Source organism: Myodes glareolus, chromosome 1 (genome assembly GCF_982192425.1).
Source record: "Myodes glareolus chromosome 1, mMyoGla1.1, whole genome shotgun sequence".
NCBI classification, from domain to species: domain Eukaryota; kingdom Metazoa; phylum Chordata; class Mammalia; order Rodentia; family Cricetidae; genus Myodes; species Myodes glareolus.
In genome coordinates this window covers 27,088,129-27,113,618 of record NC_142026.1, presented here as the reverse complement: position 1 = coordinate 27,113,618, position 25,490 = coordinate 27,088,129, and the positions used below count along the sequence as shown (strand labels likewise).

General features: G+C 41.5%; 1 protein-coding gene across 1 annotated transcript in view; it reads right to left on the bottom strand.

Annotated features, from left to right (window-relative positions):
* Positions 1-11,454: 11,454 nt before the first annotated feature.
* Positions 11,455-25,490, bottom strand: part of LOC125416392 (nuclear body protein SP140-like protein) — a 61,851-nt gene continuing 47,815 nt past the window's right edge. The window contains exons 15-19 of the mRNA XM_087905015.1: positions 15,552-15,661; positions 14,739-14,844; positions 14,376-14,453; positions 14,042-14,185; positions 11,455-12,059 (exon numbers count right to left, since the gene is read on the bottom strand). Coding sequence (XP_087761141.1) covers positions 11,961-12,059; positions 14,042-14,185; positions 14,376-14,453; positions 14,739-14,844; positions 15,552-15,661 — 537 coding nt within the window. The 3' untranslated portion in view covers positions 11,455-11,960. The remainder of the gene's footprint in view (positions 12,060-14,041; positions 14,186-14,375; positions 14,454-14,738; positions 14,845-15,551; positions 15,662-25,490) is intronic.

The window sequence follows — 25,490 nt, the reverse complement described above, 5'->3', positions numbered from 1 at the left end:
TCCAGAAGAAGCAGGCTCTAATACCAATGAAGGAATGGACGTGGTAGCAAGAATAGGGCAAGAAGGCAAAGACTTAACAGCTTCCCTCTTCCAAGTGCTTCCAGCAAAATGTGTAGCCCAGAGCAAAGGTGTGTCTAACCACCTCAAGATCCCAAACAAAGGCGTGTTTTCCTACCTCAAATTCCAGAACAGAAGTTGACCCACCCAAATCCAACCAAGCCCTCCTTTGTTGGGTTTTAGTTTCAGAGGTAGTCAAGTTGACAATCAAGAATGATTATCAAACAACCCTAACCATCAGACCTCTGCCTAAAACCTCAGGAGTAAACTAAGGGGTATTTGGCTGTGGAGTCATAGGCTTTGAAATTTATGAGCTACTGGGGAGACAGAGGAGAAAATTTGAATATTTCTAGTGGGAGGTGTGAATGGGAAGAGATCCCAAGGCAGAGAAAGAGGAGGTCAAAGACATGGGCACACAGGAGGTCCACCTGCCGTCTTCCAAAGACCTGAGGACCATCCATGAGAAACACCTTTGAAGAAGCCCAGGGTCCTGATAATGCCCAGGAGGAGGCGGGATGCCTGTGCAGGGCCTCATCCTCATGTCTTGGGAGTCCCTACCTCAAGTCTGCATTATCTCAAATAGACCTTCAGTTCAGCTTCTATCTCTTCAAGTGGACAAGGACAAAGATTCCCTGTGACCTGGGTACAGGTGAGAGACCCAGAGAGTCTGCAGGCCATTGGTGTCAGACATGCTTTTCATTCATAGGCCCTTGCCACAGAGACTGGCTGTGTACACACCACACAGCAAGGCTAGTGACTTCCCTTTCTGTGTGTGCTAGCTAGCTTTTTTGGGGGAGGGGGGTGGTTGAGTCAGGGTTTCTCTAGGTAGCCCTGGCTGTCCTTGAACTCACTCTGTAGACCAGGCTGACCTTGAACTCAGAGATTCACCAGCCTCTGCCTCCCAAGTGGTAGTGTTAAAAGTATGAGCCATCACTGCCCAGTCTTTCTTTTTTTAACAATGATTTTATTCTTTTTTTATTTTATGTGCATTGTTTTTTGTTTTGTTTTGTTTTTTGCCTGCATTTATGTCTTTATGAGGGTGTCAGGTCCCCCTGGGACTAGAGTTTCAGACAGTTATAAGCCAGAATGTGATCCTGGGAATTGAACCTGGGCCCTCTGGAAGAGTATGCAGTGCTCTTAACCACTGAGCCGGCACTATCAGAGGGCAGTAGCCACTTTCTGGTCAGAGTGGGCAGTAGCTAAGAACACAATCCCCAACTCACAGTGGTTTCAGGTAGTCTCCTTAGACCAGGATTCTACTGCCATTGATGGGAACCAAAATTCTTTTTCAAGAGCTATGGAAACACCTTGGGCTACTGGTAATATTCTTTAAAAAATGTTAGCAGGCCCTGACCGGGCAGCCGGCTCGCAGAGCAGCCGTGAGCCCGGCAGAGATGGCTGCCAGAGCAGTGCAGATTCCCAGCGGCGAGTGGCAGAGCAGTGACTCATCCCGGGCCGGCTGGTCCTGCCATGAGGCCAGGAGAGCCACCCAAGTGGGCGGGTGAGTAGGCAGCTGATAAAAGGCTTACAAGACACAGTAAATAGACATAAAGCTGAACATTTTTACTTAAAGGAGAGAGAGAAAGAGAGAGAGACAGAGACAGAGACAGATAAACAGGGAGACACGTATGCACACGTCAAGAGAGAGAACAGAAAGAGATTTAAGATGGCAATGGGAGGTCAGAAGTCGCTGGGAGTGGGTGTGTCTTGTCCCTTAAAGGGACCAGAGACCAAAGGAATAACAACTGGTAAAAATTCTGAGTTATGACATTATCATAATATTTGACAACCCGTGAGCCATGAGTATCAGTGAGTTCTTTTTACAGAGACTCTTGGTTTAAATTGTCAGGGAGGTACTGACAATGATGAAGATCTGGCTCATCCATACCTCCTGGAAAAGCCCATTTTCCTTCCCAGAGAGCTACATTTGGCTTGTGATCACCAGGGAAACCCTATCTCACTGGAACTCAAATCATTGTGTCCCTCATCCTGGAGTCTTGTGGAGTGACCCAGAATCTCTTCCAAGCACAGATGTCTCACTGTATTGTGCTATAAAACACTTCAGAAGATTAAACAGAATCCAAAATAAATAGAATGACATTTTATGAGAAGAAATAGAAGCTGGACGCTGGTGTTGCATGCCTTTAATCCTCACACTTGGGAGGTAGAAGCAGGCAGACCTCTGAGTTCAAGGCTAGCCTGGTTTACAAGAGCGAGTTCCAGGACTGCTAGGACTGTTACACAGAGAAACTGTCTTGAAAACCCAGAGAGAGAGAGAGAGAGAGAGAGAGAGAGAGAGAGAGAGAGAGAGAAATAGGACTTGAAGTAATGTTTCATATGAGACCATCAGAAATTATTCTGAACCCCTACTTTTACACTCCAGTCTCCCTTGAAAGAGAACAAGTGTGTGTGTGTGTGTGTGTGTGTGAGAGAGAGAGAGAGAGAGAGAGAGAGAGAGAGAGAGAGAGAGAGAGAAATTCTGCGGATCCCCAAGTGGCTGCAGTAGGCAGCAGGTCCAGAGACCATGCTGCAGGTCCCCAATGTGGTGGCAGTCAGTGAGCAGCAGGTCCCTAGAGCAACCAGTAACAGGCAGAAATGGCAGAGTTTCACAAGTGGCTGCAGTGGGTCATGAGGAGCAATGAGTCCCAGGCAGGGAGTCACAGCCCCAGGGGGAGAGGCACACCATGCAGAGAGAGGTTGGATATTTATTTAGTGGGTTATGGAAAAGGGAGAAGGAGGAAGAGCAGGGGGGAGAGAGAGAAACAGAGAGAGAGAGGAAGAGAAACAGAGAGAAGAGGAAGAGGAAAAGTGGGGAGAAGGGAGAAACAGAAGCTGCCTCTGAGAGAGGCAGGGAGAAGAAACTCAACTGGAAGCTAAGATCAGCTTGCCTCTGCAGACAGGAGTAGGAGCAGGCATGGCTTATCTCTTAAAGGGACAGAGTACACCATTATATTCCCATCTCTTTTTTATAATAAAATGTGGGAATTTAGGTACAAGAGGTTAAAGGAATTGGGGCAACAGATTCTCAAGACTGCTTCCTACTTATTTGTGAGCATTGTCTTGGGGGGAGGGTGACCTGAGAAAGCTGGGTGCTGGTCACATGCTGAGGTAGCTGTTCTGTTTGCTCCTGTCCTGTGTTTGTGGTATGAAAATATCTGTTATCTCTTACAGCTGTTTAAGGCATTGGCAGAATAGTGGACAAAGTTAAGTATAAGAAAAAAATAGGACCAGGGAATTGAGGGGAGTGTATCTGACTTGTTTAAGGTGGATCCTTCAATTCAGCTCCCCGTAACTCACAAGAATTCTTTGGGTTTGTGAAAACAGAAGTTTTAGACATACATGTTGTATAAACAGTAGTATATTTATGCCAGAATGACTGTGACATATTTTTGCACAATGAAAAGTATTTTTAAGGCTATGAAAGGCAGCATGAGAGAAAAATTTGATGACTTGTATCTGTCCTCACACCTTTATAACTTACAGGTACACATCTTAATAGCTTGTATTTGTATTTTACTGAAATTTGTGTAGTGAGGTTGTCCTTTTAGACTGACAAAACCTGTTAGCTGTCAAACTGCATCAGAGATCTTTGAGAAGGATGAAATTTTACTTGAATTAATGATTTTAAAAGGACAGAGCACTTACTTGGTTGGTACCTAGAGCTACTCCTCAGGGTCCTCCATGGTTGCTGAAGGTTGTATTTGTCTTTTGCTGTTTAGCACAGGGCCTGCCAGGCTCCAGAAGATCCTGTGAGCTAAGAAATCTATAGGAAGACAAGCCTACCTTGACCTGAGCTATCAATTCCTGAGGCTGTCAATTCCAGTGATTCTGTTGACTGTCTGGGAACCTTTAGTTTAGATGAAAGGCAGTTTTTCCAAGTGGTCAGTACTTGGCAGTTTAAACAAATTTCAGATGGATACAAGGAACATATCTAAATATAATAAAAGCAATATACACCAAGCCAACAGCCAACATCAAATTAAATGGAGAGAAACTCAAAGCGATTCCACTAAAATCAGGAACAAGAAAAGATTGTCCACTCTCTCCATATCTCTTCAACATAGTGCTTGAAGTTCTAGCAATAGCAATACGACAACATAAGGGGATCAAGGGGACTCAAATTGGAAAGGAAGAAGTTAAACTCTCATTATTTGCAGATGATATGATAGTGTACATAAGCGACCCCAAAAACTCTACCAAAGAACTCCTACAGCTGATAAACACCTTTAGTAATGTGGCAGGGTACAAGATCAACTCCAAAAAATCAGTTGCCCTCCTATACACAAAGGATAAAGAAGCAGGGAGGGAAATCAGAGAAACTTCACCTTTCACGATAGCCACAAATAGCATAAAATATCTTGGGATAACTCTAACCAAGGAAGTAAAAGACCTATTTGACAAGAACTTTAAGACTTTGAAGAAAGAAATTGAGGAGGATACCAGAAAATGGAAAGATCTCCCATGCTCTTGGATTGGGAGGATCAACATAGTAAAAAAGGGCAATTCTACCAAAAGCAATCTATAGATTCAATGCAATCCCCATAAAAATCCCAACAAAATTCTTCACAGACCTTGAGAGAACAATAATCAACTTTATATGGGAAAACAAAAACCCAGGATAGCCAAAACAATCTTATACAATAAAGGAACTTCCAGAGGCATTACCATCCCTGATATCAAACTTTATTACAGAGCTACAGTATTGAAAACAGCTTGGTATTGGCAAAAAAACAGAGACGCTGACCAATGGAATCAAATTGAAGATCCGGATATTAATTCACAAACCTATGAACACCTGATTTTTGACAAAGAAGCTAAAATTATACAATGGAAGAAAGAAAGTATCTTTAACAAATGATGCTGGCTTAACTGGACGTCAACATGTAGAAGAATGAAAATTGATCCATATCTATCACCATGCACAATACTCAAGTCCAAATGAATTAAAGACCTCTATATAAATCTGACCACACTGAACCTGACAGAAGAAAAATAGGGAAGTAGTCTGCAATACATGGGCGCAGGAGACCACTTCCTATGTATAACCTCATTACCACAGACAATAAGAACAAAAATGAATAAATGGGACCTCCTGAAACTGAGAAGCTTCTGTAATGCAAAGGACACTGTCATTAAGACAAAAAGGCATCCTACTGAATGGGAGAAGATCTTCACCAACCACACATCAGACAAAGGTCTGATCTCTAAAATATATAAAGAACGCAAGAAACTAGACATTAGAATTCTAAATAATCCAATTAAAAAATAGGGTACTGAACTGAACAGAGAATTCTCAACAGAAGAATTTCTAATGGCCAAAAGATACTTAAGGCCATGTTCAACTTCCTTAGCTATCAATGAAATGCAAATCAAACAACTTTGGGATGCCATCTTACACCTGTCAGAATGACTAAAATCAAAAACACAAATGATAGTCTATGCTGGAGAGGATGTGGAATAAGGGGAACACTCAACCATTGCTGGTGGGAATACAAACTTGTACAACCACTTTGGAAATCAGTGTGGCAGTATTTCAGAATATTGGGAGTTAACCTACCTCAGGATTGAGCAATACCACTTTTGGGAATATACCCAAGAGATTCCCAATCATACTACAAAAGCATTTGTTCAACTACGTTCATAATAGCATTATTTGTAATATCCAGAACCTGGAAACAACCTAGATGCCCTTCAATGGAAGAATGGATAAAGTGTGGCACATCTACACATTAGAGTACTACTCAGTGGTAAAAAGCAATGACATCTTGAATTTTGCATGCAAATGGATAGAAAAGGAAAACACTATCCTGAGTGAGAAAACTCAGACACAAAAATATGCATATGGTATGTACTCACTCATTAGTGGATTCCAAGCTGTTTTTAGTACTGTAACTCTGTAATAAACTTGATGTCAGGGATGGTGATGCCTCTGGAAGTTCCTTTATTGCACAGGCTTGTTTGACTATCCGAGCTTTTTTCCTGTATGAAGTTAATTATTGTCCTTTTAAAGTCTGTGAAGAATTGTGATGGGGCTTACATTGAGCCTATAGATTACTTTTGGTAGAATTGCCAATTTTACTATGTTGATCCTACCTATACAAGAACATGGGAGATCTTTCTATTTTCTAGTATCTTCTTTAAAAACTTAAAGTTTTTGTCAAATAGATCTTTCACTTCTTTGGTTAGTGTTACCCCAATATATTTTATGTTATTTGTAGCTATTGTGAAAAGTGATGTTTTTCTGATTTCTCTCTCAGCTTCTTTATCCTTTGTGCAGAGGAGGGTTACTAATTTTTTTTTTTTAGCTTATCTTGTATCCCGCCACATTACTGAAGATATTTATCATCTGTAGGTGTTTTCTGGTACAATTTTTGGGTCATTTATGTACACTATCATATCATTTGCAAATAATAAAAGTTTTACTTCTTCCTTTCCTATTTGAATCCCCTTGATGTCATTTTATTATCTTATTGCTATTGCTAGAACTTCAAGCACTATGTTGAAGAGATATGGAGAGAGTTGACAGTCTTGTCTTGTTCCTGATTTTAGTGGAATCGCTTTGAGTTTCTCTCCATTTAATTTGATGTTGACTGTTGGCTTGGTGTATATTGCTTTTATTATATTTAGATATGTTCCTTTTATCCCTGATCTCTCCTAGACATTTATCATGAAGTGGTATTGGATTTTGTCAAATGCTTTTTCAGCATCTGATGAAACGATATCATTTTTTTCTTTCAGTTTATTTATATGATGGATTACATTGATAGATTTTCATATGTTGAACCAGCCCTGCATCTTTGGGATAAAGCCGACTTGATCATGGTGGATGATTTTTTGATGTGTTCTAGGATTCGGTTTGCCAGTATTTTATGAAGTATTTTTGCATCAATGTTCATGAGAGAGATTGGTCTGTAACTGTCTTTCTTTGTAATGTCTGTATGTGGTTTGGGTATCAGGGTAATTGTGGTCTCATAAAAAGAATTTGACAATGTACCTTCTGTTTCTATTGTGTGGAACAATTTGAGGAGTATTGCTATTAGTTCTTTGAAAATCTTGTAGAATTCTGAGCTGAAACCATCTGTTTCTGGGGTTTTTTTTGGTTGGGAGACTGTTGAAGTCTGTTTCTATTTCTTTAGCAGTTATAGGTCTATTTAGTTTGCTTATCTGTTCTTGACTTAATTTTGGTAAGTGATATTTATCCAAAAAGTTGTCCATTTCCTTTAAGATTTCCAATTTTATAGAGTACAGGTTTTTGAAATATGCCTAATGATTCTCTGGATTTCCCCCATGTCTGTTGGTATGTCTGCCTTTTCATTTCTTATTTTGTTAATTTGGATATTCTCTCTCTCTTCTCTGCTTTTTGGTTAGTTTGGATAAAAGCTTGTCTATTTTATTGATTTTCTCAAAGAACCAACTCTTTGTCTCATTGATTCTTTGTATTGTTTCCTATGTTTTTATTTTGTTGATTTCAGCTCTCAATTTGTTTATTTACTGCCATCTAGTTCTCCTGAGTGAGTTTGCTTTTTGTTCTAAAGTTTTCAAATGTTCTCTTAATTTACTAATGTGGGATTTTCTCAGCTTCTTTATGTAGACTTTTAGTGCTTTGAACTTTCCTCTTAACACTGCTTTCATTGTGTCACATAAATTTGGCTATTCTGTGTGGTCATTTTCATTGAATTTTAGGAAGTCTTAAATTTCTTCCTTTATTTCTTCCTTGACCCATTGATGATTTAGGTGAGCATTGTTTAATTTCCAGGTGTTTGTGGGCTTTCTAAAATTAGTGTTACTGTTGAATTCTAGTTTTAAGCCATGGTGATCCAATAAGATACATGGGGTTATTTCAAATTTTTTGTATCTGTTGAGGTTTGCTTTGTTACCTAGTATGTGGTCAACTTTTAAGAAGGTTCAATGAGGTGCTGAAAGGAAAGTATATTATTTTATGTTTGGATGAAATGTTCTATCAATGTCTGTTAAATCCGTTTGAGTCATAACATCTGTTAGTTCCCTTATTTCTCTGTTCATTTTTTGTCTGACAGACTTGTCTAGTGGTGAGAATGGAGTTTTAAGGTCTCCCACTATTAGTGTATGAGGTTTAATGTTTTATTTAAGTTTTAGAAGTATTTCTTTTACATATGAGGGTGCCCTTGTATTCGGGGCATAGATGTTCAGTATTGAGATTTCCTCTTGAAGGATTTTTCCTGTGACTAATATGAAATGTCCTTCGTTGTGTCTTTTGATTGATTTTAGTTTGAAGCCTATTTTGTTAGATATTAGGATAGCTACATCCACTTGTTTCTTTGGTCCATTTGATTGGAAAATTTTTTCCCCAACCCTTTACTCTGAAACAATATCTGTCTTTGAAGTTGAGGTGCGTTTCTTGTATGCAGAAGAAGGATGGATTCTGTCTTCATATCCAATCTGTTAGCTTGTGTCTCTTTATAGGTGAATTGAGTCCATTTATATTAAGAGATATTAATGATGAGTGATAGCTATCTCTTATTATTTTAGTTTTCATTGTTGGTGATGTTATTTTGTGTATTTTCCCCTTCTTTATGATTTGTTGCTGTGAGAAGATCTATTGTCTGTGTTTTGTTGATGTGGCCAATTTCCTTGGGTTAGAGTTTTACTTGTAGTACTTTGTGTATGGCTAGGTTTGTGGATAGGTATCAGTTAATTCTGATTCTGTCATGGAATATCTTGTTTTGTCCTTTTATGGTGATTGAAAATTTTGCTGGGTATAATATTCTGGGCTGGCAACTGTGGTCACTTTAATGTCTGCATAATGCTCTGAAAACCATTTTAAAGGTAGAGCTGTTGGTGCCTTTAGAAGATTAGCAGCTGGTTGTGGCCTGATTTTGTACAACCTTAGTAGTCAGTGACTGTTCTTTATAATATCTTGTAATATATTCACAGAAACATATGTTAATTTATGGTTTGTTTCTAAGATTGGAGGACTATTAATCCGAGCATTCCATTGCTGTAGCAAATCACATCCCTGCAAATTCATTGCTATGTTAGCCACATACTGTTTTAATATTCTCCTCTGTCTTTTTGTCCCTATACATTCAACCTATCTTGTGCTCTGCTTTACCTGAGATAAGTCTTGATCCCTAAAAACTGAACATTTACTTCGTGAAGAGGCCAATTTGGATGACAAGATCCTGATGAAATTATTATTACATTTGTACCTGTGTACAGACCTTCAATGACAATGTCATTTATTTGTAATTTTAATTGTGGTCATTTTTTTCTTTATGAAAGTTTGCCAAAATACTCATTTCCTGGTTTCCCCTGAATTTTTTCTTCTCTCTTCTATAGCAGTATGGTTTCTTACAATAAACATTAGGGTTTTAAATTGCTCTGGAAAGCAATTTAAAATCCACTATGATAGCAGGAAATGATTGAACCCACTTTGACATAGGGGCCAGCTAGAGGCCCCTCATGGATTTCCCCAATGGCAAAGGATTACCTTGACTATCCCTTGTTGACCTACGTTCATTACTCCAATTGCCACACCTTCTACATAAACCAGAAGGCAGGGGCATTCTGGATGGATTGTGCTTAAGCTCAGAAAAAACATTGTTTCTAGTAACATCCTGTCTACAATCCTATTTAAGGGAACCTTGTTTGCTACAATTATAACATTTGACATTTCAAGTTTTCCTCAAACCTCTGGAGATCACCTCCCTCCTACCATGCATCATCATGGTCATGGGACACAATATTAATTGTATCTTGAAACCATTCCTCCAAAGGTGCTGACCTTGCCTTTAGCAGCCTAATTATCCTTTCGCATAGAGAATTAGCATTTTCAAAAGCCAGAGGTTCAATTATTACTTGTCTAACTTCTAAATTTGGTACCATTCTATTTATTTTTGATGTCAATCTTTGTAACAAACAAATCTCTGAAAGTTTCTTTTGAACCCTGTATGACTTTAGTAAACAATTTAATCTTTTTTTCTCTTTCGTCAATTCCACCCCAAGCATTTAAAGCTGTACGGCATAAAATCAGGGTGTGAACATCATATAGAGATTGCCTTTCTATAGTAGCACCATCTCCTTCTCCAGGTATCTGATCTTAGGGGTTTTCCATACCTCTAGTTTTTCTCTGTTGTTCAATAGTCTTAGCCTCTTTTCTGAACCAGGTACTTCATTGTAACTGTGAAACAGGCTCTAAAACAGCTTTAACCAACTCTATCCAGGCATTAGTGATAATTCTATTGCAAACTGACCATGAGGTTAACATTTACTTCACAAAAGGTGAGTGCATGCCATTTGAGACTATTGCTTCCTTGAATCTCCTTAAATCTAACATTGGTACAGGAGTCCAGCTAGCTGTAACAGAACCTCTGTGAGGTTATATTAAGGTTGGTTGTTTGAAAACATTAGGCTGTTCCTCTCTATTCTTACAATGCAATGCTGAAAATAGTTCTTCATTAAATTCCTCTGTCTTGATTTGAATATCTCTGTGGCCTGTTTTATTAAGTTTTTCTAAGGTCTGTATCTTAGCATTCAGATTAACCAACTTTTTAGTGATAAGGCAAAATGATAAATCTGATAATGTTTATAATTGATATTACATGAATCCCATCTAAATTAGATGGTCTCTCATTTTACCATTCCATTTTCAAACTGCCTAGCATATTATCATACAGAGACTCAAATCCCTCCAATGTAATGGTGTTTCTCACTTTTTAATGTGTTAAAAAAAACTCTCTCTTTTAACTAATTCCTCTCTTTAAGAATTCCCAATTGTCTTACCAAAACTGCTGATGATGTTGCTGAAGATGTGAGGCTGATTGCTGCTGTGTAGAACAGTAAAAGCCTGACCGGATTTTAAGGCAGCCACCTAGTTTGGTAGCAGCCCAAGAAGGGAGTTCAGGGAGAGCCCTCCAGGAAAGGAAAAGAGAAAAACCTAGCTGGTAGGGCAGTGACTCTGGCTGCTTGTAGCTCTGGCCTTTGCCAGTGACTGCAATGCTACAGGCAAACGGCTTTATTGTGAATTTGTATGCCAAGTGCTGGCACCAGATGTAGCAAGAATAATAAAAACCCAGAGACAGATATTGGGGTTCAACCTGAGGGTCAGAAAAGCCAAGCAGCCAACCACTGGCTCTTACCTCTACCTCAGACTGAAATGGACAACCCTGCCTCCACGTATCCTCAGACAGAGGCTGAGACTGAAACCTGTCTCCTTCCAACTTATATTCCTCTCTGTTGCTGGCATTAAAGGCGTGCACCACCGCCCAGTGTCTATGGCTAACTATTGTGACTGCTGGGATCAAAGATGTTTGCAACCACTGCCTGGCCTGTATGACTAACTGATTAGTGTGGCTGCTTTGCACTGATCTTCAGGCAAGCTTTATTTATTAAAACACAAATAATATACCACTATATAAGTCCTTTTTAAAATTTTATTTGGTGAATTGTTTGTTTGCTCTTGAGCTAGGACCTTGCTTTATTACCAGAGTCACTGAAACTCATCATGTAGCCCAGGCTGGCATCACATTTGCAGCTATCCTCCTGCCTCCGCATTCCAAGGGCTGGGACTACAGGAGTGTCTCACCACATGAATTGACATCTTGGAGGATTATGGTTAACTATGAAGTGCTGTCAGGAACATATGTGTCACAGGGGAAGCAGGGCCAGGCCATCTGGAGACAGCCTCTAACCTAGACCCTTGGGGAGCAAAGAACAGCAATCTATCACACCCTTTGTTTCCACTGGAGGCAGGGGGATGGACCACAAGACCTGGAGGTGTGACTCCCGGTTGCAGCTGTCCCCATGTGACCCAGAAAATCCCTTGAAGATGATGGTATCAGTAAAGAATGCTCAGTGCTGCAGATGGGAAGACCTGGCTGGAAAAGGACATGGTGCCAGGACACCAGCAGCATCTGTGACATCAGTCAACTGTTTTCATTTGTATCCTGAATAGCAAACACTTCCTTGAAATTCTTCTCAAACTCAGACTCCAGTCTAAGTCCCATTTGGCCAAAGTTACGGTCCTAGAAAACAACACGGGCAAGAATGATGATGCTCATTATCAGTGAGAGAACCATCTCCTCAGCACGTCTACACTCTGATGGAATCTGTTAACTTCGTGGTCCAGTCACGTGTAAGGTAACTCAGACTTTGCTATTTCTGAGAATCATGTTTATATAAAGTAACAACAGAAAATTTTCAGATTGGGGAGTTGATTCAGTGTGTCAATGCTCACCACATAAGTGTGAGAACCTGAGTTCAGATCCCCCAAACCCATGGAAAGCTTTATGCGGTAACACACATCTGTAATTCCAGCACTCCACAGTGGTGACAAATGGATTGCCTTATGTCAACAAGGTGATATATGAAAAGCTCCCACAGTTGCCCTCTAACTTGATCCTCATGTGTAGTATGACACACAGGCATCTGCATTTACACATGAACATACACATACCCATGTATACATACACATCACACATGTCCATAACGTACACACATATATATTTACACTAGTGTGAAGGTTTCCAAAAAATGGTCACCACAGGGAGTGGCACTATTGGAAGTTGTGGCTTTATTGGAGGAGGTGTGGCCTTGTTGGAGAAAGTGTGTCACTGTGGGCCTGCTTTGAGGTCTCCTGTGTTCAAGCTACGCCCAGTTAGACACAGATTCCTTCTGCTGCTGTGGATCAACATGTAAAACTCTCAGCACCTTCTCCAACACCATGTCTGCCTGCACATCATACACCATGATGTTAATGGACTAAACCTCTGCAACTGTAAGCTAGCTCCAAATAAGTTTTCTTTTTATAAAAATTGCATGCTCATAGTGTCTATTCACAATGATGGAAACCTTAACTAAGACAACTAGGTTTGGTGATCATGCAGGCTGCTATAACATTAGCTTTGGGGGATTTGAGGTCTTTGACCTCCACAGGTAACTACACTCACATGCACATACACTGTGGCATTTCTGTCAAATGCATATACGCACATGTGCATGCACACACATACACACACACACAGAGAGAGAGAGAGAGAGAGAGACAGAGACAGAGACAGAGACAGAGACAGAGACAGAGAGAGACAGACAGACAGAGAGAGAGAGAGAGAGAGAGAGAGAGAGAGAGATTAAAATCTTGTGCCATCACACCTAGTGTTGTGGAATAATCTTTTTTTACACTCTGAAGATGTGTCTCTGAATTACTTCAGCTACTTAAGGTGCCTTCTGATTGGTTTAATGAAGAGCTGGATGGCCAATCCCTAGTCAGGAGAGGATAGGTGGGACTTCTAGGAAGAGATGGGAATGAGAAGGACGAGGGATCCTCCAGCCAGATGCAGAGGAAGTCAGATTCACATTGCTGGGGAGAGGTAGTGAACTGTATGACAGAGCATAAATTACTAATTTAATCTTTAATAATTTAAGCCTTAAGAGCAAGTGGGGGAAAAAAAACTAAGTTAATGTCAAGCTTTCAAAACTAGGAATAAGTCTCCAAGTCATTATTTGGGAGCTGGTGGGCCAAAAAAGTCTGGCAACGTGTATTTTAAAATACATATATTTTCAAACAAACAAAAAAAGGAAGAGCATATATTTTTTAAAAAGATCAATCAATTAATAGAAATAAGTGCCCTTGTCGGAGGACATGCAGCTTCATTGTCCTCTTTCTGGTCCTCTATCCTTATAGACTGGGAAGGAAAAGAGCTCTGTTGTGCTGGCGACCTTTCCATTAGTGAAAACAGTCTACATATTAAATCAAAAAAAATATTGTTCACTTCCGGACATTTTTTTCCTTTGAGATAGGGTCTCATACTGTAGACAAGTCAGGCTTTGAACACAAGACAATCCTCCTGCCTCAGCCTTTGAAGGCTGGAATCACAGGCATGCCCCACTGTGTCTGGCACTCTCAGACTTCTTGCTTATGCAACCTTATTACAGGTACCAGAAATTAAGGAAAGAGTAACCAACCCAGAGGAAAGAAAATGAGATGCAGACAGAAAGGGATGCTGACCTTGAACGTGACCTTGTGGTTCTGGAAGAAGAGCCTAACGTCTTGCACAAACTCTTTCACGTGGGAGTAATCTCTCCCTTTAAGCTTTTTCTTGATCAAGTCCAACCACATAGGTTCCGTTATGCCCACAGACGTCTCTCTAAACTGGTGACAGAAATAACAACGAGAGAGTGACAGATATGGCTCAGCATTACCTTCCAGAGGGCCCCAGAAAGTCCACAGAAACAACAGAGTCTGTGGTACTGGGAGATTATGATCCCAATTCCGCAAATGGCCCTCACATTCATGTAACATCATAGTACCCAGTGATGGAAGACTCACCACCATTACTTACATAACAATAATATGGCATCTTGGCAAAAAAGGAACTCTCAGAACAGCAGTAGATTCTCAAGAGGACAAACTCACACTTCTACAAGAAAAGGAGACTCAATCAAAGTGATTTATTAAGGCAGAATCCATACACATACCCAGGAGGAAGGCACTCAGACCTATCTGGAATGTGCCCCAACATGAGTGTCTCTTGGTTACAGACTTATAAAGGCTGAGTTAGTTCTTCTGCCAATGGGTTGTGCGGTGACAGCAGCATGATGGAGTGTGGCTTGGAGGAGCAGGTTCCACTGCTGCTGTTCTGTCCCCAAGTCTGTCTGTGCTCTTCCATGGGAAAGGAGCAAGTGTGGGATTCACAGGGACTCACCAGCTGCTCCTGGGGCACCATCTGCCTCTGCAGGACCTCAGATTCCAGATGAGTCTGTTTGCTTCCTAAGGACTGCATCCTGCAGAAGATGCAACTCCATGGTGTCCTGAAAAGTTGGGCATGAAGTGAGCAGGGAAAAAGACCTGAAAACAGTCATTGTTCTATGCCTGCCACTGTGCTTTCAGAATGGCTGGTGGTGTCATCTGGGGAGAGGTCCCCAGGCTCTGAGGGACCCCTTGTAGGATCTTAAGCTGCCAGTACTCCCATCAGAGTTGTGGTAGGAGCCAGTCCTTAAAAAGTGGGATTTATGGTAAGTGGTAGGAACCATATTTCTGGTTTCTGGGAACAGAGAGGCCAGGCAATTAGGTCTGTACACAGAAAACGATCTTCCACAAATTCTGGGAACTTTAGACCTTGATTGATCCATTACAACCTGGGTAAATGTGGGTGGTGGTCATGTTTCCCTCTTTCATGAATAAGTACAAAACAAAAGAACTTGGCATGTGCTACTCTCAGTCCTTTGCACGAGGGGCTCTGGTGAATAACTTTGAGGAAAAGGTAGTAGTAGTTAGTGTGAGGACAAAGGGTCCAGCCTTTTTATCAGAGGAGATGCCTCGCCTAACACAGAGAACATCAACCTCTTGCTGACAGCATCTAGAAACAGCTCTCTGCATCTTCCTGTTTGGTGTCTGTTAGTAAGAGCTCTTGCTCACCCCCCACATTGAGGCATAAGTTCACAATCTACAAGGGTAATGTGTGTGACAAGGAAAGGCTGTCTAGGAGGAGACAGAAAAGGGACCACATCTCACTCACATCTCAACCTCCACTGCAGGGATGTGACACTCCTCGTGGAAGGCTCTGGGGCAAGTGTCACAGCAGAAGAGCATTCCTCCATCCCGGCACACTTCACATTCATCTGAATTCTGCATGGAGAAAGTAGAACATTTACATCACTGAGAGATGAGACCCACAGAGCCACTACTGTGGCAATCCTCAACGTGTAGCCATTGTATGAACCTGCAAGGGCATGGATACTTCTTCCTGGGACACTAAGGAACAGCTTGGAATGTAAATTGCAGAACAAGACTTGAAGTTTGAGGGAAGGGAGCCATGACCAATCCCAAAACAATCTTCCTTGGGGAACCAAAGATCCTGACACAGAAAGACAAGCAATGAAACAAGATTTTCTATAATCTGACAAAGTTTTTTTTAACCATATACAAAAAATGAGTTTCTGAGATAAAATATTACGTCCATTTTTCCATACAGAAATGGCATTAACTCATCAAAGGGAGATGTATTGGGAATCCAATTTGATGGAATAAACTAAGAGAATAGCACATCCTGTAATTGAGCCATGAGCAGGCAATGAATTGAAGAAAGGGTCTGCAGAGGAGTGTTTTAGACAGTGGGTTCTGTGCCTAGAGAGCCCTGAGCCTGTGGTGGGGACTCTAAGAAGTCAGGATATGAGTACAGATGACCAGCCAAGTGGGTACAAAGCAAAGGACTCTATGGCTATTGGAATCTTGTAGAAGATTCCACATGATCCCAGAAAATGTACATGTAAGGCATGGAGTCACCATCTCTAAAATCCAAGGACTGTAGTCATGGCAACCACCCAGGGTGGAGACTAGAATGGTTTTATTTGTGAACCTCTGGGAATGTCTAATAGAGATTATATTAATTACAGTTAGACCTGTCCACCATGTATTCCTGGAGTGTGTGCGTGGAGATAGCGCAGTGATCATAAACATTCATACATTAACTCATTGCTCTGTGCTCCTGGTGGTGGATGTGATGGGGACCAGTTGTTTTTATGTTTCTCCCACCTCGACTCCCCTGCAAGGATGGCCTGGAGCCTAGAACTATGAGTCTGTTAAGCCCATCCTCCTGTAAGCTGCCTCTGCCAGGGTATTTTATCATAGCCACAGGAAAGGAAACTGAGACAGAGACCAAAACTCTGCCATCATTTTCTTGAAACACAAAAGAGAGCTCTGTCATATTAAAGAGAAAAACCTTCCCAAATCAATGGAAATTGACCTTGCCAGGCCTAAAACAGAGGGTCTTTAGTCAAATTTGGCACAGTCACAACTGATGGGAAAAACAAAAGGAAAGCTGAGCCACATAATGGCCACCATGCCACCTTTGATTTTTATCTCCACCTGTTGTGTATTTGGAGGGCTTTTAATATTTGTACATATTTGGTGTGGGACAATGGTCTGTATTCTGTCAATTATATTTTAAATAAACACTGATTGGCCAGTATCCAGGCAGAAAGTATGGGTGGGACAACCAGACAGGAAGTACAGGTGGGGTCAATGAGAACAGGAGAATTCTGGGAAGAAGGAAGTCTTCGTCTCCAGTTGTGACATAATCACAGAAGAAGCAAGATGTGACTGCCTCGCTGAATAAGACACCGAGCCACATGGCCTACATAGACATGAATAATGGGCTAATATAAGTTATAAAAATAAGTAAGTAAGAAGTCTGAGTAAATGGGTCAATCAGTTTATAACTAATGTAGACCTCTGTGTGATTTCTTTGGGACTTAACAACTGCAGGAACCGGACAGGACAGAAAACCTCAGACAACACATATTGGGAATATTGGATTGATGGAAAATATTTTATGAATCATTTATGTCTTCTTCCAGGAGTACTGCTTCTGAACTTCCCCAGGAAAGTCTTGAACATACTACCCCTTCTGCTTTTAGGGAGATATCCTTATCTACCCCCAAGGTCTTCCTTGAGGTTGTGACATACAGAAAAAACCAGAGGTCTCTTTATCAGGCTATGAGATATCGTTGAAGCATCTGTCCCTGTAGTTCCTTGGGACCAAGATAATCAAAACAAAGCAACCTTAAAAAGGTCAACAAAATTCGGTAGGCTAGAGGAGTTGGCCACAGATCAGATTGCAAGCCTCTTCCCACTGTACACTCAAACAATTACGTGGCATATACAGCAACAAAGTTAGATTATCTGAAGTTATACTGATTGTCAAAGTATGGACTAAAGTGATGATAAAAAGAATGAGATGTCAGGATCTCTTTTCTTAGAAAAATTAGCATGTATAGCGTCGCTGTGGTGTAGTGTGACCAAGGAACAATAGAATGCCAGGATTAGATATATAGACAAATATAGAACTATAAAATATAAACATTGTATTATATCAGAATTTGAATAATAACTGCAGCAACTTTGGCCTGAAGACTTTTCTTGGGATGCCTCTAGATTCTGAAAAATTGAGTTATATGGTTTATGAGTAAAAATAATTGTTTTTAATGATGTCAAATCACGAGAGATAATGAATGGAAATGATAACTCTGTTCTGTCATCATTTATGAATAATGACTAAAAGATGAGTAAAAGGAACTAAAATACATGTCCCAAAACAAATACGATATGCTCTATGTCTTGGAACAACATGAATATATGCCTGATTACTAAATTCTGTATAAACAAAGAAACACTTTGACTGAGAGTCAGTCAGACTGCAAGATTCTCCTGACCACCGTGGCCTGGCTTACCTTCTTCCCTTGCCAACCCCTAACAACCTCTGCTGGGACCTGTCTACCACCAGGGATGGCCCCTGGCACAAATTCAGTTTTCATCTAGAGAAGTTCAATTTTGATAGTATTTGTACCTGGTTACTGCAAATTAAGGTTTGTTTATTAAAACCAATAGGCTGTATAGAGCAATGCTGAAGAGAGCAATGCATATCCACCGTATGGTACACAAATATATGTGTGCTCAGGTGTTTAAGTGGTTTATGACTGAACCACTGCTGTGTGAGAAGACTGGCACAACACCAACACTAAGGCTCAGTGTTAGGCACTGCCTCGATAGCAAGGAAACTTAGATATTTTAAGTGGAGTGCATGGATTAAGACACCCACTCAGGAGATTAAGGCAAAAAAAAATCATGAGTTTGAAGACAAGTTGAAACCTCTGTACCAAAAGCACATAACTGAGATGGTCTAAAATGATCTATAAGTTCTCTGCAGCACTCTCCTCCTATGGGTGAAGCCCCATAAATAGCAACCCCTATCATTCATGATTGACAGGTTACAGTTCACTGTCACCCAGATAACTATTCAAACTGGCACCTCACAACCTCCCTTGGGAAGCTGGTGGGGCTTTCTATGGTCATTGTTGACACAGGAACCAGAAAGTGTCTGAGTTCTTGTGTCCAGGAGCACATGGGTAACTGGTGCCACCTTCAGAAAGAGTGGTGACAGTTGGAGAACTGGGTGGTAACTCTATGCCCACATAGAAAACTCCCACATCAGACATGGTGGAGCATTCTAGGAATCTAGGCACTGGAAAGTTGAGACAGGAAGATCAGGAGTTCAAGGCCATCCTTGACTACATAGTAAGTTTAAGGTCATTTGAGCCTACATGAGATCCTATCTCATAAAAAAGAAAATAAAGAAAGAAGAGAGGGAGGAAAAGGAGGAGGGATGGTGTGAAAGAAAAATCTCCCATGTAGTCCATGTGATGCTTGGAAAACTTTTCTTTTTGTGACTGAGGGACAAACATGAGACTGACCTGAGGACTGGTCCACCACTGAATGAGTGATGGGAAGAAAGGAGGTAGGCAAGGTGAGAAGGTCAACTATTCTGTGCCCTCCTCCATCTCCGCCTTTAGGAGAAGCCTGACCTGAGGCATCAGTCTTGGTGGTTTCGCTCTATCACCTAAACTACTGGACCACTTTAGGAGAAGCCTGACCTGAGGCATCAGTCTTGGTGGTTTTGCTCTATCACCTAAACTACTGGACCACTTTCCTTCCTGCGTCCTTCTCTTCCTCCTCCAGACACAAAGGTTGGAGTTCCTTAGATTTCCATCCTTGGCCACAATCTATCCATATAATCAGTGTCACTCTCCAGCTGCAGGTTTCCCTTTGTGTCCTCTGCTTCAGGGTGCCTCATCTCTCCTCTGCACCCCTACATGTCCTAATGCTCAGCGATGTCTCCTCTGGGGCCCCCTAGATGCACCTCAAGCTCATCCCTTTAAACTGTAGCCATTTTCCTACTGTGCCTTTCTCTTTCTTTGACATTTCCATTTTAGAAAACACGCTTCATACACCTCAAACCTAGGAGTCCATACAGCTTCTCTGCTTCCTCTCACTTCCCAAATCCATCCAGTTCCTTGTCCTCAGAACACTAATTATCAAGTTCATTTAAAATTTTGTTTTGTTTACCAAGATCTGCAAACTACAAAGATGCTGGTGGGTGCAGAACATTGACAGGAATGGAAGGATTAGGATGACTATTCTTGGTTGGCAATTTAACTATATCTGAGATGAATTACAGTCCAGAAGTGGATGACACATCTGTGATTCAAACCTTGAGATAGGAAGACAATATGTCTTTGATCAGGATTTTGAGCCAGAATGACACACACATTTAATCCAGATCTTGAGGCCAAGATACATCTTTAATCTGGGCCACAGCTTCTGTTGGAAGCCTATATAAGGACAATGGAAGAAGGAAGAGATCATTCATTCTTCTCTTCCTGCTTGCCCTTGCCTTGCCAGCACATCCATTCCTTCAGTGGCACTGGAACCTTCTTGTTTGAGGTTCTAGCATATACAGAGGAGCAGCTGAGACAGCCAGCCTCATAGGACTGTGAAACTACTAGATTTTGGACTTTCCGTTCACAACTAGCCCTTGTTGAATTAGTTAGATTGTAGTCAGTAAGTCATCCCAATAAAGTCCCTTTATGTGCAGATAGATAGATTGATATATAGATGATAAACAAATAGATGATAGATAGGTAGGTAGGTAGATAGATAGATAGATAGATAGATAGACAGACAGACAGACAGATTCTTTCCATGAATTCTATGACTCTAGAGAACCCTGACTAATACAGATTTTGGTGCCAGAGTGGTTCTACAAAACAGAAGTAGAAGGATGAATCTTTTAAGTATCTAGAAGAGGTTTTATAATTCACCAGCCCCTTCAGGTTCTGAAGCCTCTCCACAGGCATGCCATCTCCTGGGATCTCAGAAAGTACTGAAAGCCCATAGTATGAACTGTATTACAAACTTAAAAATATAAATGCCCCTGACTATCTAGATTAAACAATTGTGAGTATCAAAGGATTTGGTGACCCTATGTATGAAACTTTGGACGGTTTGGGGAAAAATAAGAAATGATGCTGCTGGCCAGTTTCTCTTTGCATCCCTGGATAAACTGATAAGAGGACAGGAATGAGCTCCATGATAACAATTAACCAATTTCAGAATACAGTGAAGGACAATGTGAATAAACAGTCTAAACATTTCTAAGTGTGCCCTGGAAGAGAATCTTCCCGCCGGTAGCCACAGAGCTCAAGTTGTGGGCAAACTGAATCTCTTATTACAAGGTTGCCTGAATTAGAGCCTGAATTCAAGGCTCAGTCTCAGGGGGTCAGCATAGAAAGTAAGGACGTCAATTGGTAAAGAATGGGATCCTATGTCTTGGGGTAGGGATGTGGGGGGGAGCCTACTGAAGCTGAGAACTTCAAGGTTCTCAAGAGTTTATTTCACCTGAAGGAGGAGTACTCTCAATCCTACCCTTTCACCAGCAGTGACTTTCTCTGAAAGAAATGCCAAGCAAGACAATACTGATGTCCCTCAAGGCCTACCAATAGTTGCCTCTAGTCCTATAACCAGACTCAAGACAAAGCAGACTCCTAGAGCAGATGTAGAAAGTATAGTCCATGAAAAAATGTGCCACACTACTAAGGAGCTTAAGGATTTTGCTAATTCATTCAAGCAGAAATCTGGGGAATATGTGTGGATATGGATCTTAAAGGTGTGGGATAATGGTAGAAGGTACATGAAACTGGATGCAGCTGAGTTTATTGGTAGGGGCCCACTGAGTGGAGATTCTAGGTTTAATATGGAACCTTGCAGAGCTAAAAATAATATAGGCGTCAAAAGCTTGTTTGAATGGTTGGCTGAAGCATTTATCAAAAGCTGGCCTACTGAAGAGGAGTTGGAGATGACTGATATCCCTTGGCTCAGTGTTGATGAAGGAATTTTAAGGCTCAGGGAAACTGCAATGCCAAAGTGGGTCCACTGTGAGGAACCTAATCCTCCACAATGGGAAGGCCCAGAAGACACACCCCTCACAAAATCCTATAAGATGCAAAATGGTGGGAGGGGTACCCACACATTTGAAATGGTAAGAGGGTCATCTGCACATTTGAAGAGTTTTGTTGTCAACCCTTTCCTTGTGCCAGACCTTCGGGTTGGAGATGCTGCTGCTCAACTGGACAAATTAAATGCAATGAGCTTAATTGGAACAGTTCACAGCACTGAGTCTCCAGAGACTATTGCCAGGTGACCATAGCTATCATAATGGGCAGTATAGACAAAACAATGTTCATAATGGCTGAACCTGTAATGGTCAGCACAGTTTTACAGTGAATTTTACACTGGCATTACTCATATGGACCTTTGGTACTGGCTAATCAATCATGGTCTTTCCAGGCATGAAACAGATAAGAAACCTACTGCAGTCCTGTTTGACCTGTGTAAGTCAAAAAAATCCTCAAACATATAAAAGGAAGGCTACATTGTGTCATGGCAAAAGGCAATTCTGGTTAGTGATGTGGGATTTTCCTCTGTAGCTGTGATTACCATTAATGAATAAAAAAAAACAGCTTTGGACCTATAGCAGGGCAGAAGTTAGGTAGGTGGGGAAAACTAAACAGAATGCTGGGAGAAAGAAGGAGGAGTCAATAGAGAAGCCATGAGCCTCTGTGGAGACAGACACACTGAAACTTTGCTGGTAGGCCATGATCTTGAGGTATGACACAGATTACTAGAAATGGGTTAAATTAAGATGCTAGAGTTAGCAAATAAGAAGCTAGAGCTAATGGGCCAAGCAGCAATTTAAATAATATGGTTTCTGTGTGATTATTTCAGTTCTGGCCAGCCGGAACGAACAAGTGACCTTCCTTCAACAGGCCAGTGAATCCGTTTCCAGACTTGAGCTACTTTGCAGATCCAGAACGTCTTGAATCAAAGGATAGCCAGATTCCCCGATAAGACACCTATTAATGCATTTTCCTTGGTACCTGTCCATGAGGACAACCAGAAGCAATTTGCTTTCAGTTGGCAAGACCAGCAGTATACCTTTACAGTTTAACTCAGGAATGTAATAACTCTGCTGCCCTGTGTCTTAACTTAGTTAGAAGGGATCTTGATTGCCTGTCTCTTCCAAAAATGTCACACTGGCGCACTATATTGGCAACATTCCAATTATTGGGCCAAGTGAGCAGGAGGTAGCAACCACTTTGAACTCATTGGTAGCATATGTGTGTCAGAGGATGGGAAATAAATCCAGCCAAAATTCAAGGACCTTTCACCTCTGAAATTCTTAGAAGTCCAGTAGTGTAAGGCATGCAGAGACATTCCTCCTAAGGTGAAGGATAAGTTACTGCACCTGGCTTCTCCCACCATCAAAAAAGAAGCATGACATTTAGTGGGCCTATCTGGATCCTGAAGACACTTGGGTGTGTTACTTCAGCCCATATACCAAGTGCCTCAGAAAGTTGCTGCCTTTGTGTGGGGCCTGGAAGAGGAGAAGGCTCTATCACTTGGACCATATGATCCAGCAGACCCTATGGTACTTGAGGTGGCAGTGGCAGAGAGAGACATTGTTTGGAGCCTTTGACATCTCCATATAGGTGAAGAGACCTTTGGGATTTTGGAACAAGGCTCTACCATCATCTGCAGACAACTCTTCTCCCTTTGAAGGAAATCTTTTGGCCTGCTGTTAGGCCTTTGTGGAAACTGAACATTTGACAATGGGCCACCAAATTACCATGTGGCCTGAACTTCTCATCTTGAGGTGAGTGTTATTGGACCCATCAAGTTATAAAGTAGGAGGTGCACAGGAGCAATCTGTTATCAAATGGAAGTAGTATATATGTGATTGGAACCAAACAGGTCCTGAAGGCACAAGCAAGTTCCAGAAGGAAGCTGTAGCTGGGTGGTGGCACACACCTTTAATCCCAACACTTGGGGGCAAAGGCAGGCAGATCTCTGTGAGTTCAAGAGATGCAGTCTGGTCTACATAGTTAGTTCCAGGATGGCAAGGGCTGTTACAAAGAGAAACCCTATCTTGAAAAAAAAATAGAAGAACAAGTTGCCCAAATGCCTATGGTTTCTCTTCCTGTTACAATGCTGCCTGCTGCCAAGCATGCAACCTATAGCCTTACAGGGGTTCCCTATGATTGGCTGATTAAAAAAAGAAAAGACTAGGGTCTTGTTTATTGATGGTTCTGCATATTATGCAGGCGCTGCCCAGAAGGGAGCAGCTGCGGCATTACAACTCCTTCCTGGGACAACCCTTTATGTGGGAGTCCCCTCTATGTACTGTGATTACCATTAATGAATAAAGAAACTGCCTTAGACTGTTGAAAGGGGAGAACTTAGGTAGGTCGGGAGGACTGGACTGAATTCTGGGAGAAAGAAGGGTGGCGTCAGGGAATGCCATGGATCTGCCGCTGGAGATAGACATGCTGAAATTTTGCTGGTAGGCCACGACCTCATGGTGATACACAGATTAATAGAAATGGGTTAAATTAAGATGTAAGAGTTACCCAATAAGAAATTAGAGTTAATGGGCCAAGCAGTGATTTAATTAATACAGTTTCTGTGTGGTTATTTCGGTTCTGGGCAGCTGAGATGAACAAGCGGGCCCTCCTTGCAACAAATCCTGAAAGATACTGGTGAAGGAAAATCTTCACAGTGGGCAGAACTTCAGGCAGTACACGTGGCATTACAATTTGTTTGGAGAGATGGCCAGATGTGCAATTGTTCACTGATTCATGGGGTGTAGCCAATGAATAGTCAGGGACTTGGAAAGAGCGTGATTGGAAAACTGGTAAGAAAGACATCTGGGGAAGAAATATGTGGGCAGAGCTCTCCAAGTGGGCAAAGGATGCAAAAACACTTGTGTCCCATGTAAACGCCCATCAAAAAGTGACTTTAGCTAAGGAGGAGTTCAATTATCAGGTAGTGGTCAGTCTCTTTCCCCAGATATTCCTGTCATTGCCCTTGAATGATGATAACGGAGGCGGGGTTATGCCTGGGCTCAACAACATGGACTTCTGTTCACCAAGGCTGACTTTGCCGCTGCTGAGTGCCAGATCTGCCAACAGTAGACCAACGTTGAGTCCCAGATATGGCACAATTCCCTGGGGTGACCAGCGAGCAACCTGGTGGCAGGTTGACTGCATTAAACAATTTCCTACATGGAAGTGACAGTATTTTTTATCTTACTGGAGTTGATACTTATTCTGGCTAATACTTCTGCCAAAACCACCATCTGTGCTTACAGAATGCCTCATCCACTAACATGGTGGGCCACACAGTCTTGCTTCTGACCAGGGAAGTCACTTCACAGCCAGAGAAATATGACAGTGGGCCTACAACCATGGAACCCACTGGTCTTACCGTCTTCCTCACCATTCTGAAGAAGCTGATCTGAGAGAAAGACAGATTGGCCTTTTGAAGACACAGTTACAGTGACAAATAGGTGGCAGCAGGATGGAGGGTTGGCATAGGGGTCTCCAGAAGGCAGTACACGTTTTGAATCAGTGTCCAATATATGGTACTGTTTCTGCCATAGCCATGATCCACGGGAGTGGAAAAGGAAATAATTTTGCTCACTATCACCCTTGGTGACCCACTAGGAAAATTTTTGCTGCTTTTTCCCACATCCCTAAGTTCTGCTGGCCTTAAAATGTTGGTT